This window comes from Saccostrea echinata, unplaced genomic scaffold (genome assembly GCF_033153115.1).
Source record: "Saccostrea echinata isolate AGI-Se365-2 ecotype Australia unplaced genomic scaffold, CSIRO_AGI_Sech_v1 ptg000001l, whole genome shotgun sequence".
Taxonomy (NCBI): domain Eukaryota; kingdom Metazoa; phylum Mollusca; class Bivalvia; order Ostreida; family Ostreidae; genus Saccostrea; species Saccostrea echinata.
In genome coordinates this window covers 10,449,349-10,465,296 of record NW_026889750.1, presented here as the reverse complement: position 1 = coordinate 10,465,296, position 15,948 = coordinate 10,449,349, and the positions used below count along the sequence as shown (strand labels likewise).

The 15,948-nt window shown below is 32.6% G+C and overlaps 1 protein-coding gene across 1 annotated transcript; it reads left to right on the top strand.

Annotated features, from left to right (window-relative positions):
* Positions 1-6,651: 6,651 nt before the first annotated feature.
* On the top strand, positions 6,652-13,440 carry LOC133181032 (acetylcholine receptor subunit beta-type unc-29-like). Its single transcript, XM_061315564.1, has 2 exons — positions 6,652-8,202; positions 13,368-13,440. The coding sequence occupies exons 1-2, from the start codon at positions 6,956-6,958 to the stop codon at positions 13,438-13,440; spliced, it is 1,320 nt and encodes a 439-aa protein (XP_061171548.1). The 5' UTR covers positions 6,652-6,955.
* The last annotated feature ends 2,508 nt before the right edge of the window (positions 13,441-15,948 follow it).

Sequence of the window (15,948 nt, the reverse complement as noted above, 5' to 3'; positions counted from 1 at the left end):
AGTATATATCCATGCAAAGAGATTTTCTGACCTTCACCTTTCATCTAGAAGATTGGTTCAATGTCACTGCAAACCCTCTACCCGAGAGGACTGTATCTATAAAATATGAGCCCAAAAGAGCCAAGCGGATTTTACACAAGGAGGTTTTCTTTACCTTGACCTTTGTTTGAAAAAATTAGCCCAAGTCCTTGAACACCCTCCATGGGTACTCTATGAGTAAAGTTTGAGCCAGGTAAAGTCAAGAGGAGAGAAGACATACTCTGAACAAAGTTTTCTTATGCAAAGCTATTTTCTGACGTTGATCTTTCATCTAGAAAATTGATTCAAGGTAACTGCATACCCTCTACCCAAGGACACTCTATTGTTTGAAAGAGTTAAATATCTGCTATTATCAACCTTGCCTTTGAATAGTGTATTCAACCATGACTGAGGCAAAATAGGGCTTTCATTTCCCACTGTCACATTAGGGTAGTAGGGGTACCATTAAGTGGTGTTAAGGTTTGGGAACAAATTGTTAGCATTTTTTTCTTTGTCATCTTTGGACAACATTTAAAATAGCACTGCTATGGGTAGGTATTCTTATTGAGTATATCTTGTCAACTTTTTGAGGGATCGCCGGCAAACTGGTACTGAGAGGGACCAGTAGGCTAAACCAAACTTCTTTTTACATTGCATTGTGAGATGAAGTTAAAGAAAGACTACTGCCTCCCTTACCTTTGAAGTGTAACAAAAGCATACTGGGTAAGAGATCAGATTGGATAGGATAGTGGCTTTAGTGGTTCTATGAAGTAAAACTAGAGTTCATGGGCACATTTATCTCTTTGGTACCAACTGCTGGTTTGAAATTTGAGAATAATAGCCTTTTAAACTCTTACCTACATAAGTAAATGTTTACAGTGCATTTCAATATACGAAAGGACTCCTAACACAATCTTACTATGCAATGTGAAAATGACAATGTTGATGTCAGCTAACTTATCCTGTCAGGTCCATCACAATTCAGAATCCTTTCAAAATTTATCAGGGATATTTCTTAAAGTTCCATTTCATTCATGATCATGTCTACATTCTTTTGCCCAGAATTTACAAAAAAATATGATGATAATAATTGCTTCAAATTTGTCCAAGATCTTGGGCACCTCTTGTGATTCCCTAAAAACAAAATCTGAGAGTGGCAAATTATAACCATATTGTTCTCTTACTCTGCTCTAGTAATCGGTTTTTGCACACTTCAAAAATAAGGGTGATAAACGCCGACCTTTAACACGTGAATCATCTTTTATTCGCGTGCAAGAAATCATTACGAGTTTCACGACTTTTTATACTCGCAAATATTTACGCCGACAGCCATTTCTTAAATTGTGCATTGTTGCAACCACTTATAAAATAAGTATTTCAATAGTGGTTGAGAATGCATTTCAAAACCTAGAACGGATGTCAACTACTTTTGAAATAACGTTCACAATTGAAATGATTATTTCAATAGTGGTTGTTCTTTCAATAAAACACAATTGAAACAACAACAATAATTGATATAGATGTACGAATCAATTGAATTTTATCTTATCAACATGGATATATGTATTTAATAGTACACAGTCTTTATTGTTAACGAAATATATTTGAAGAATGAGACATTAAGTATACTGATTTTGCTCTTTTACTATGTACCAGTAATTGTTCGATGGACTTTTTAACAATTCATGAAAGGAACCAACATTTTCCTCAGCGGTTTTGCAATGCAAATATGACAAAAGTTTGGGTGAGGTAACTGGCCACAGACCTTACCAAAACCTGATAAGGCCTAAGGTACTCTGGGCTTACTCAGAGTTGATGTGTTCTGGTACCGGTGGCCATGAATGATATAGAAATAAATGCACGATATATGGTCCGGCCAAAAGCACCACCAAAGACCATAGGAACCATTTTGTGGTGCCACTATCATAGCAAAACTAGACTATTGTTCACTATACTTAACTATTGTTACTTTAGTACATACTGCTTAAGTTAACATCGAAACTTTACTCTACAACCGTTTTAGAGGAAATGATACCAGTAATGTAAATTTGTATATAATGTATGAATATACAGCAAATTTTTACTTTTCAAATGAAAAAATATCGTAGGAATAAAAGAACTGAAGAATGTAAAAGGAAATTCATTGCAAAAACATTATTAACGAATAAACTTTAATTTTCTTTAGAAAATAAAAAATGTAAATAACTAGGGTAAACTAAGGTGTTATTCGAAATGCTTATTTGTCTCCAGATATCATTTAATGATCATGGGTGTAATAGCTGACCTTTAACTCATTTATCAATATGGAAAACAACAAAGTTCAGGTTAGGTAATTGGCCGTTTTTCTTCCACTTCATAAAACTGGCAAGTGGTTCTTTAGCTGATCTTTAACCCCTTTAGCTGATCTTTAACCCCTTTAATAATAAACAAAGTTGAAAACAATAACGTTGGGGTTAGCTAACTGGCCCCTTCCTTTCCCCGGGACCCTTCAAAAACCTGAGAAGTTTTTCTCCCTAAGGTCCTTAACCTTTCACTAGTGTTAGTTTGTTCTAGTTGCCAAAGATGGATTCAAAATGAATGCTTGAAATACGTCTCCCACCCTTGGCACCACTTGGTGGTACCACTACAGCCCCATTCTGATAGCGGGAAATGATAGTCCACGGGGCCCTCTACCTTACCCCAGTAATGATTTGAAGCACACTTCAAAGATAAGGGGTATAATAGCCGACCTTTAACCCGTATATTAATACACAAATTGAAAAACAACAAAGTTCAGGTTAGGTAACTGGCCCCTTCCTTTCCCCGGGACCCTTCATAAAATTGGCAAGTGGTTCTCCCTAAGGTCCTTAACATTTCGCTAGTGTTAGTTTGTTCTAGTTGCCAAAGATGGATTCAAAATGAATGCTTGAAATACGTCCCCCACCTTTGGCACCACTTGGTATTCCACTACAGCCCTATTCTGATAACGGAAAATGATAGTCCTAGGTGCCCTCTACCTTGCCCCAGTATTGATTTGAAGCACACTTCAAAGACAAGGGGTATAACAGCCGACCTATAACCAGTACATTTATACACAAAGTGAAAAACAACAAAGTTCAGGTTAGCTAACTGACCCCTTCCTTTCCCCGAGACCCTTCATAAAACTGGCAAGTGGTTCTCCCTGAGATCCTTAACCTCTCACTAGTGTTAGTTTGTTCTAGTTGCCAAAGATGGTTTCAAAATGAATGCTTAAACTAGTCCCCCACCCTTGGCACCACTTGGTGGTACAACTACAGCCCCATTCTGATAGCGGGAAATGGTAGTGCTATGGGCCTTCTACTTTGCCCCAGTAATGATTTAAAGCACACTTCAAAAACAAGGGGTATAATAGCCGACCTTTAACCAGTATATTTATACGCAAAGTGAAAATAACCAATTTCAGATTAGCTAACTGGCCCCTTCCTTTCCCGGGACTTTTCATAAAACTGGCAAAGGATTCTCCCTAAGGTCCTTAACCTTTCACTAGTGTTGATTTGTTTTAATAGCCAAAGATGGTTTCAAAATGAATGCTTGAAATACGTCCCCCGCCCTTGGCACCACTTGGTGGTACAACTACAGCCCCATTCTGAAAGCGGGAAATGACAGTGCTAGGGACCCTCTACCTTGCCCCAGTAATGATTTGAAGCACACTTCAAACATAAGGGGTATAATAGCTGACCTTTAATCCCTTTAATAATAAACAAAGTTGAAAACAACAAAGTTTGGGTTAGCTTACTGGCCCCTTCCTTTCCCTGGGACCCTTCAAAAACCTGAGAAGTTTTTTCTCCCTAAGGTCCTTAACCTTTCACTAGTGTTAGTTTGCTCTAGTTGCCAAAGATGGTTTCAAAATGAATGCTTGAAATACGCCCCCCTCGCTTGGCACCACTTGGTGGTACCACAACAGCCCCATTCTTTTAGCGAGAAATGATAGTCTTAGGGGCCCTCTACCTTGCCCCAGTAATGATTTGAAGCACACTTCAAAGATAAGGAGTATAACAGCTGACCTTTAACCCGTATATCAATAGACAAAGTGAAAAAAACAACAAAGTTCAGGTTACCTAACTGGCCTTTTCTAGTCATTGGAACCTGTCAAAAAGTTGACAAGGGATGCTCCCTAAAGCCCTTAACTTTTTACCAGTTTAGTGTTAGTTTGTTCTGGTGGTCAATGATGGTTGAAAAATAAATGCTTGAAATATGTTCCCCACCGTTTGCACCACTTGGTGGTGCCACTACAGCCTCATACCGATTGCGGGAAATGATACTCCTAGAAATCTTGCCACAGTAATGATTTAAATCACACTTCTAAGTATAATAGCTGCTAGAAATATGTAACCCGCCCTTGGCACCACTTGGTGGTACCACTTCAGCCTAATTTTTATGGCCGTATATAATAGCACTGTGGACTCTTTACCTTGTGCCAGTAATTATTCGAAGCACACTTTAAGGATAATAACTAAAAATAGATTTAATTACCTTCAAACCATTATCAATGTAAATATTAGGAGTAAGCAAATTTCAGGCTAGCCTTTTGGCACCATTATGTTCCTGAGACCCGTAAAAGAGCTTAAAAAGGATTCTCTCGGAAGTACTTAACCTATTTAAGATGTTGGTTTGTTCTTAGGCGGTCAAAGATGGTGACATTTTCTTTTTTTGTTTGTTTGTTTTGAAACCTCATAATTTCCCTTATGCAGGTGAGCTTAACTGCCTCCAAGTGTTTGAATTGTTAAATAATTAAGTGTTGCATTAATTATCTTATTATTAATTATAAATTGTCGAAAATGAGGTATTAAACAGTATTGCGTCAGAGTACTCTCAGTCCTTTGATGAATTTCCTTATTGGCTGCTAGCTTCTACGGGCTTAGTGGCTGCTGTTATTGGCTGCTAGCTTCAGTCTAGTCTCCGCCACTCTAGAGCAAACGCTCAAACCACTGCGCCACGCGGGCGACGTGGTGGTATTCGAAACTGCGACTCCGAATCGTAGGGGTAGAAACATTCTGATAAAGGTACTATCACTATGAAAATCATGTTCTGACTCAAGCCTGTAGAAAGCAATTTCACTTTTTTCTGGGATGGGGCACAAGCAATCAAAATTTTTTGATATATTTTATTAAGAAAAAAAAATATTAGGGGTGGGGGGGGGGGGGCACGACCGTATAGCTTTCAGCTATATAGTGACTAAGAAGGAATAACTTGTCATTTGTCAAAATCTTTTACCTAGACTCTTCACTTCTAATTGTCAATAACAGAGGTAATATTTTGGAAACTTGTAAACAAATATTGTTGTCTGATAAATAGTAATGAGATCATTGTTTGTTTGTTTTTTTCGGACCTCTTGACCCAACTGAATTTCAGCAAGTATTGTTTTAAAATTCTACTTAAAACTTATCAAAAAAGAAAAAGGATCGAATTTAACATAAAGTATACAAAAACACCTCATACTACATATTTAATACATAATCGACTATTTTCATGCAGATTCCTTCTTTCTCCACACAGATTGTTTAAAAGGAGATAATGAGGAAAGAAGCTGATAGTTTGTGTTGGTTTTTCTTTTTTTATTGAGGGTATATCATTTACATCTGTACATGGTATCCTATAATCAGAGGCTGAATCACTTCTTCAGGATATTTTTTAAGTACTACTCAACAGATATCCACCAAAAAGAGAACTTCTCAGAAGTTCTAGGTGTTTCTCTTATGCCGACTGTTTTTTCATTGAATGATTTTGTTGAGGTTTCTGGAGTTTTGCCCATTGTGAGTGGATTTAGGGTGATTTGGCATGATTATCGCAGGGTTCTCCATGGGCCGTTTAACATGAAGGCCCCGCCACAGTTAAATTCCTTAGCGCCAAAGTAAAAAAAAATCAGCGCCATAGTTCTGCCACAGTAAAATATTAGCGCCACAGTAAAAAAAATTAGCGCTATAGTTCTGCTATAGTAAAATATTGGCGCCACAGCAAGATTGTCTTTGATCAATATTCTTCTACACCTTGCTGGACTTTACCATGAATGAAAAGTTTTCACACTTCCTGTTAATTGCAAATGAAATATTTAATACTGATCATAAAATTACTTAGCTCTACTTGATTGACACCGTGAGGCAAACATCGTACGTGCATCGTATTGATGAAATGTTGAAAAATTAACGATAGTAAATTATGACTCTAAGCTGCTAATTTGTTTTTAATTCACAAGTTTTTGGATACTTCAGTCAACCGAGACCAATAAAATTTACAAATACATAGATGAAAGCTACCAGAATTTCCTCTGTCCTAAATGGGGTTAAACTCTTAAAACTTTTTTTATTACTGGTACTAATATTCAGATTCCATTAGCTTATATCTATTTATAAATACGTTGTTTAAAGCACAAAAAATAACTCTGATAATAATTCTTGAACAATCTGTTTTATAATAATTCTCATTGATCGATCAGGAAGAATTCTATGTGAACAGATAATATGCATTCAGCAAGTCGAGGCTAATAACTAAAAGAAATTGTATGACGTCAGGATTTATATAAAAGGCACAAATTTCTCGGCTCCTAATGCCAATTTAACACAGCCATAATCAGGAGTGTCGTAAGGAATCTGTTTCACTAAATTAAAATCGAAAAACAACAGTCCAAAACAAGGACAAATCAGGATTCACAGATAGTGTGATAACATTTACAGAAAAATGGATTTTATTTAACTTGATCTTCGGTAACGCTTTAGATACTTGAAAGCAGATATTGCTATTTGATAATTGTTGAAGAGATCTTTGTTTTTCGGAAAACAAAAAAGAGAAACTGAATTTCAGATATGCTTGTAAAACTATTTAATAAAGATATCATACTTAATGTGTAAGAAATCACCGCATAAATATTTTCCAAAATAGTCATATTGCTGGTTTCTCCACGCGGAGATTGCTTGAGAGAATTATGAAGAAAGAATCTGCTAGTTTGTGTTTGTTTCTACTGTTGATCAATGGAATGTCGTTAACACCTGTTCACGGTTTTCTATATTCAGACGCTGAATCTCTTCTTCAGGATGTCTTTCAAAACTATTCAACCGATATCCGACCAAAAGAGAACCTATCAGAAGTTCTCGAAGTCTTTATTCAGTCGATAATATTTTCAGTGAACGATTTTGATGAGGTTTCTGGGGTTTTGTCCATTGGAAGTGGATTTATCCTGTTTTGGCATGATTTTCGGTTGACTTGGACACCGAGCAATTATGGTGAAATCAAGGATCTCCCTGTTCCAAAACAGAAACTATGGGTTCCGAATATCTTTTTGATTGACCCAGCCAAAAAGATGGAATCTATTGGGAATGAAGACTTCATAGGTAGAATTTCGTATTCTGGTCTAGTGACATGGGTACCAGGAGATCTGATTCAGACTGTGTGCAACGTCGACATGCATAAATTTCCATTTGACACACAGTCGTGCTCTTTCAAGTTAGTTCTGTGGGGATATTCGCCATTAGAAGCTAGATTAATTCCTTATAACAATATGACATATGTGGATACGACTTATTACTCGTCAAATGCTCAATGGTCGTTGGAAGGAACAGTAATGAAGCGGTCTTCACTAGGAGATTTCGATAACTTAATTGAATGTCAATTCATTTTGAAAAGGAAATCTCTTTTTTTTGTTATAAACATGTTAGTCCCTATTCTTTTATTGTCTTTACTCAACCCTCTTGTGTTTGCCCTACCAGTTGAAAGTGGAGAACGTGTATCTTATGCAATAACAATCTTCTTGTCTTTTGCCGTATTTATGACACTGCTAAGTGATAATATTCCCAAATCTTCTGAGTCAGTGTCTTTGATGTCGTACTTCTTAATCGTTACGATGTCTATGAGCACATTGATATGCATTTTGGCTGTTGTTACAATGCGTCTCCATTTCAAAGATTCCATATTACCAATTTCAAGTAAACATATTTTTATGCTAAATGTTCTGAGACTCCGATGTCTGTGGCGCGTCTGTAGAAAACGCAAGAAGAAGTCTAAAGTCGTCGACAAATCCGCCAATTTGGATGAAGGTTTCGAAAAAAGTAATATGTCTGGTGACAAAAATATGCAAGATATTGAAGAAGAAGAGAAAGTAACTTGGAAAATTTTAGCAGTGGGATATGACAGAGTAATGGCGTACTACTTTTACATCTTTGTTTTCATTCAGTGGTGCCTCCTTGTGTATGCATTAATGTAAAGCACTATTTTCAATAAACGTGAACCCTGATGCCGCAAAATATTATCTTTCATTGAGCTTTGTTTGTCTTTATCTTTGATGAGCAGTTTTACAGTCTAGGCTTATAAATATAGAACTGTATCAAACTCAAACAGGAAAATTCTTACTTTTGGAAGGAAAGGGGGAAGAAATGGTTCTGTCATGCCCTTAGACTTTCCTTTTTTTTTTTGACCTTTATATTTACGTACTTTGCTTGAAAGTGATCACCATTTCACAAAGTTTAAGCATGTGTTGTGGTATTGACTACTAATTCCAGAAAATAAAAGCAGAAGTATGAAAATTTAATTTTGTGCCATTTCCAACCTATTGTTATTGTCACACAGTTGGACTTTACATGTTTAAAACTTGCATGTCAGCGGGGGCATTCCTGTCATTCAGACAAACCTTGTGCTTATTAATACCGGTATATCTTTTTATTTGAAGTGTCTTTGTGGGTAATGTTTCTTGTTACACTGATGCTTTGCATTGAATTTCGACTAAATGTTCTTGACAACACAAAAGGTAGAGTAAAACCGTCTGAATTCATTTCAGAGCAGTGTACCAACAAATGTTAATACGGTCAAATGCTATTCTTTCAAACTTCCTGACTAAAGAAAGGTTTTCATTGCAAATAGCATTTTATGTTAATTTTCTTGTTTTGTTTTCAGTCAAAACATTTAAAATCTTTTAATTTGCCAATTTTTAATTTTTATCAAAGATAAAACCCTAGTTTTTCATTAAAATTAAAAATTGCAATGATAGGTGATTTGAAGTACTGCGTATTATGCTAATTAAGACTTGTAATTAATTCAGATAAGTAGATGGAATTCATAATTATGACTCTGATAAATAATACTACAAGTTCCAGCACCAATTCTTGATTAGCTATTTTGAAAGAAAAAGATGGAAAATTAAAACATGCCTACCTGATCAAATTTGCGATATACTACTTTCTTTTTACTATGGTCACTTATTTTATAGGCATATACTAAATACACCGTATTTTTCGATTCTATCGAAAATAAGCCTTTAAATTATAGTAGACGGATGTCTTGATCTGTGGGTAGTATACACATATAACAATTAAACAGCGTGAAAGCGAGGATGTTTTTCAAGGTATTGAATACACAATTACTGACGTGAAAGATCATAATTGGATGGTGCATGTTTCGATCAATTTCAGTTGTTTAAAATTGCCGGTAATGCACTGGCGAAACTGTATTATCTTATTTTGATTCTATGAAATCGTTAATTACTGTTTTGATTAGAAAGTTGATAGCGTTCAGACTAATTTCTTAGTCAATATATATCTCTTACGTTGGATTGAATTCTGTGTACAATATTTGACGAGAATTACTTTTTGCAACCGAGTGAATTCTCGTTGAAAAACATTTCGTTAAAGAATAAATCTTAACTCAGATTATAGTATTCACAGATTACAATTATAACTATCTTCTATTCTATAATTCTTTTAGAATTTATTAAAATACAGCAATCGAATTTGACTCGATGAATTTTGCATTTTGTTTGGAAATTATCCAAACAGACAAATAAAGAGTTTTTCGTCAATAATAAATTGTAAGTAAAATACGGAGAGTGGATTCAAAACCTGCGATCTATTCTTTCTGATTGAAATGTTTCAATGCTTGCGATAGGTTGGATACATGTATATCGTAACTCGCCTCTCTGACGTGTCATATACATATCGTTTTTAAAGACTTCACTTTTTTCCTTTGCTTTTTCTTAATCCATATTAAGACAAGACAATAATGAAGAATCATTTTCAGACTCTATTACATGTATCTAATATGCTTGTGTTATCAATATCTGTTTGATATGGATGGACGTAGCGTTCAAACTCATTTAACAACTATTCAATCAATATTTACTAATACAATCAATTGCAGTTGTCAATATTCGAGCTTATTAACTCACAAATGGGTATTAACGAATTTAATGAAGAGTTTAATATAGACAGATATTTCGATTTTGAATTTACAGGATAATAATTTGATGGTTTTAAAACTTTTACATAAGAACAGAAAAAGTCTGATGATCACGAGAAAGAAAGAGATAAAAATGAAATGTGGGATTATTGGACTTTGTAATGGCTTTATTTCAAAAAATTGTAGATATCACTCATACACAAATATACGTATATACTTTGAGAATTATTGAAGATTTTGTTCTTAGTTCATGGTATATATTTTAATGAAATGCAAAAAGAGAATAGAATAAATATTATTTAAAGTATAAATATGAATGCATTTTGTTACATACGTTCGCAAATCTTACACAGATTATTAATTTTAAAAAAAAAGTAAATTATATTTCTGGCTCTTTATCAATTTTTTTCTTAAAATCTGTATTTATTTTACCTAGCTTTTTTAAAAGCAATTTTATAATGTCAGAGAAGACTACTCTTACCTTCGATATTTTGATATTTAGTGGTCATTTATATAACACTCTCACATAAGTCGAATAAAATACCAAAAAAAAAAAAAATGAAAAAAGCCGACGCTTTAATTTCATACAAAAACTATCTTTCATTAATAATTATTATATTAACAATAGAAAGTCAGTAAATTTTATGTTTATAAATTCATTAATGTTTGTAGTGTTTGGCACATGTAATGACCCTCTGAAATGAGTCAATAAAATGATGAAATAAAACTTTTGAGTAATCAAAAATGCAGTGCCATTAAGACAATTAGCCTACATTCAAAAGATCTGCAGAGTCCAATGTATATGCAGAGTTTGAGTTTATATCACTATAAATGATGAGTATCCAGATGTTTAATGGGAGATCTCTTAAGGGTATGTGGCATATTTCGCTTCAGTTTCATTGTATGATATTGAAATTGTGATTAAAACCAGAGTCCCTCCAAAATTCTTTGCTATTAGAATTTCGAAGCAAATGAAAAATCTTATTTAAGTCAGATTGATAGAATAGTAAATCCTTTCTTCTTGAACCAATGAAAATAAAAAGCTATTATTATGCTTTATGTTATTTTAAGTGTTTAGTTATGATTGATGCTTAGCAGCTGTCTATGATATCATATGAATCGTGAATAATAATCAACTTAAAAAACAAATTTTCAAACAAAAAAATCATCAAAATATATAAATCGAATGTGTTAAAGATGACATTACTAACAATATTTAAAAATATATATATAACTCTTCCATGAACTACATGTATGGAAACTGAGAAATATATTGTCTTATATTCGCCTTGTACGCCCCCACTTGATCCTGGAATACTCTTGATGCCCATGAATACAGTGATAAATCACTTTGCAAAAAATTTCTCCTAAGATAGCTTTTCAATTCCTTTAAAGTTGAATTTTCATGCAAAAATTCATACAGAAGTTTGTCAATGTCTATGTACATTTGAAGTTCACTTACATGTTAATCATCTCATTGTCTGCCACAAAAATTATTCATGACAGTACATATAGCAGCTTGAGTATGCTTGTAATCTGCAAAAATATGTACATATATCTTATAAGTTAAATTAATAAAAAAAAAAAGGCTACTTGTTGAAACACTGACAGCTTGTTAAAGAAATAATGCAAAAAAGTGACTCAGATTTTCTATTTCATGTATCTCTGGCCATATTTTTGTTGATATATATTGGGTTTTTTCAACAAAGGATACTTCAGGGTAAAAATGTTGAAAATGACAATTCAACATTGAAGTTTTTTAAGAAAATACAATTTTATACAGTTTAATGTTTATGAGAAACTAGCTAATTAAATTCTCGTCAGTTGAAAATTATGATCACTACTCCTCAATGTTTATAATGGTACACTTAAGTTATATTGTATTAAGATAAAAAAAGTACATATAACTCTATATAAGAGCAATACGTGATTGACATCTATTTTATATTTTTCCCGGAAACAAGTAATTTCCATATTATTATTTCTTATTCCTTTTACTCCTTATTATTTCCTTATGAGATAATTAGAGGGAACATACTAAAGACCTGACCTACTAAAGACCTGACTGACCTGACCAACGTAAAATTCTCCAAAAATTAATATTCTGAGTTTTTTTTTCAACTTTTTCATGATATTTTCTTAATCATAAGGTGTAATTCAATTGAATAAAGGTTTATTCAATCATTTTTACCAAATTTATTGTCATTTATCAATTCATTTCATGAAAATTTAATGACCTGACCAAATTTGAAATGACCTGACCAATGATAATCATTCATAATTGTTATCTTTTTAAAAATATTTGATACATTTTTAACATATATTCTCTATTATAGTGATGGATAGTTTAGATAAAAATGTTTTTAAAAACATTTTTACCAAATATTTAGTCATTTATCCATTCATTTCATGATAATTTAATGACCTGACCAAATTTGAGATGACCTGACCAAATGATAATCATTATTAATCTATCTTTTTAAAAATATTTGATACATTTTTAAAAAATGTTCTCTATCATAATTATTGATACTTAGATAAAATGTTTTTAGAAATATTTATACCAAATATTTAGTCATTTATCCATTTATTTCATGATAATTTATTGACCTGACCAAATATGGAATGACCTGACAAAATAATAATCATTCATACATGTAATTGTAATCTTCTTAAAAATATTTGATACATCTTTAAAACATATTATCTATTATAATGATTAAAACTTAAGATAAAAATTTTTTAGAAACATTTTTACCAAATGTTTATAACTTGTCCTGACCAGTGTAAAGACCTGACCAATCTGACATGAATATATAAAGACCTGACTAATGTAACAAACTAAAGACCTGACCGAAATGGGAAGTATATATAATTACAACTGTATAGATTGTTATGAATTCTAATTTAAACTAAGAGAGTTGTTCAGAAAGTTTGCGGAATTTAACATAGCATCATAAGGTTCTAAAAATTACTCTTTCTATACATTTCACACTGTATGAATAACAGTGCACTCATTAAAAACATTTCTCTATCACTTAAAATTTATTTTGCTACGAAAACTAGGGATTCATCTCCCCATAACTATTGATGCCAATTTACATTACTCGTTATTAGCAGTGCATGCATTCGTCATAAAACATCTATCTTCAAAAATAATTTCTGCATACAAGGATAAAAGTTATGATTATCCTCAGTCTTTATATTCACAAGACTCGTTCTTCTTATAAGGTTTTAAACAATTAAGTTTATTTAATTTCATTAACTCGAATTTTAATCAGTAGTGGAGTATATAGATGATATAGTCCACTAGTTATATACAAGCTCCCTTGAAGGGATATAAGTAGGTAATTGTTGAACAAACAATGGGTGACCAGTATCCCTCTTGACACTTCTATCACAATAAATTAGCAGAGTAATTAAGCGGATCAACAATTATCCATTTCACTATTTGATATACAGTTTATAGATTTGATTTAAAGAAGCATTCTTTTAATTAATTTGATAATTTTTCACACTCCTTCATTAAAAGTAACTAATTTGTAAATACGTATACACTTTGCTGTATCCAAAATTGATTAAAAAAAATAAATAAAATAAAAAAAAAAGTACCCAAACAGGTCGAAATGATATTACAAGCACAAATTAAATATTATTAAAATGATTTGATTTCGAACATATTTTATTGTATATTACATGTACATACAAAAGGATTGGATACAAGTTTTTTCAACTTATTAAATAGATCCTCTCCTTGTTATACAAGCACAATGATTACTAGATCTATATATGCATGATTGTCATAACAAATAAATGAGATAATTTACAATTCATGTTATACATGCAAAAAACAAGATAATAAATATATTGGAAAGGTTAAATAAATACTGGTACCGTAGATATACATTATTTTAGAAGATACACGAAACTTTGATATTTCTAACTTTGTGCACTTCTGAATGTAATTTACATATAGAAGTGCACAAAATTAAGAATATCAAAGATAGTATATATTACATGTATCATTAATGAAGATTCCTTTTATGGTTATTTTTTCCTTATTTTTTCCGTTTATTTATTTATTTTATTTGGTCGGTCAACTCTATTTGTTTTACTTAATGTATTTATGTCTTTGAACAATGTAAGTTTATATGTATATATGGTCGGTCAGGTCTTTAATAGATATGATCAGTCAGGTCTTAAGTATAGATATGATGGTCAGTCAGGTTTTAGTATAGACATGGTCTGAGTCTGGTCATTGCAATTGCTGTCAGGTCATCTATATTTTATTTTATGCTTAAAAAATATAAGATAATATTTTTTTTTTAAATTTAAGTGCATACAATACTTTAAATTATAAGTGATGAAAAGTTGCTTATGTAAATTCAGCTTAGTTTCATCAGGTCAATTTGAAGCCAGCAAGTTAAACGTAATAAATTACAACTATATGGAAACGAAACGAAAAAAAAAAAAAACATGTATAAACTTGTCAAGTCGGAAACACTCAGAAGGGGAATTGTTGGTATCATACAGACTGTGTCATGGCCTTGACTCAAGTTCAAGGTCACTAAAAACAAGATGCTTTTACTGGATGTGTGGTCTGAAAGAACATGTGTGAACTTGTCAAGTCGGTAACACAGATAGGTTTTCGTCATAACCAGAGTGTGTCATGGCTTGACGCAAGGTCATCTGGACAAGTTCAAGGTCACGAAATAGAAAGTGTACATTATTTTATTGTCTTTCTACTGGCGACACATTGCAAGTTGATAGGTCCCTTACAAGATTATTTATCATCTTAGAATATGGCATGACCTTGACTCAAGGTCACTGCTCCAACGGAAGACCTATTCGTTGCTATGCAACGAGCTCGGCTTTTGTTAAAAATCATTTTTCTTTATTTTTTCTTAAGAACTAGCTGAGCCTTTATTTGCTATATGCCATATTTGCTAGTATAGTCCATTAGTTTTTTGGTTTTAATCATAAATTCTACTCATAAATTTCATTGACCAGCAAGTCTGCACCCAATGTAAATTTTTGTTTAACCGGTTTTCCTTCCATAAATACTGATGCAGGGACACATTCCTATCAGTACGGGGAATTTAACTCTTACAAATTTACAGCTGTCCGTTGTCACCACTTGAAAGGTAAATTTTTGTCTTTTAATTTTTTTGTAATTTATTTTAAGGACAGATGATACAATTTTTTTTTCTTTGGAGGAGACTTGATGTCATGTCTAAAAGTGTAATATAAACGTTTTAAAAATATACCAAGCCAGGTGAATTTATCAGGAAAAATCACATATTCTTATCATGTAAATATCGATTAATCGCAATAAATATGCAAAAAAGTAACCAACTCTAAATTCCATTAAATTTTACCGTTACCTCTTAATCTAACAGTACATTAAGAATTAGATAATATATGATAATTTTCAAAATCAGGTTTTAATTCCATAATACCCGTATTTAACAGTGTCCTTTATTTTTATTTACTTACCCAATGGATGTGTTCGAACAAATTCCCGTTTTCCCCCCTAAAAGTGGATTTAGAACATTTAAGAGATCAAATAGTATTCCATTATCTGCAGTATAAAGAATGAAAACTGAACTAATGAAAATCAATGTATTTTAACGTATGCAATCCAAAACAGAAATTGCAACGTAAAAGTACAGGAAGTTGCGTTTCGATCAACTTGATATCCAATGAAAACTTTCTGTCAAACTTGTAAACTAGATTTTTATAGTAAGAAGGAGA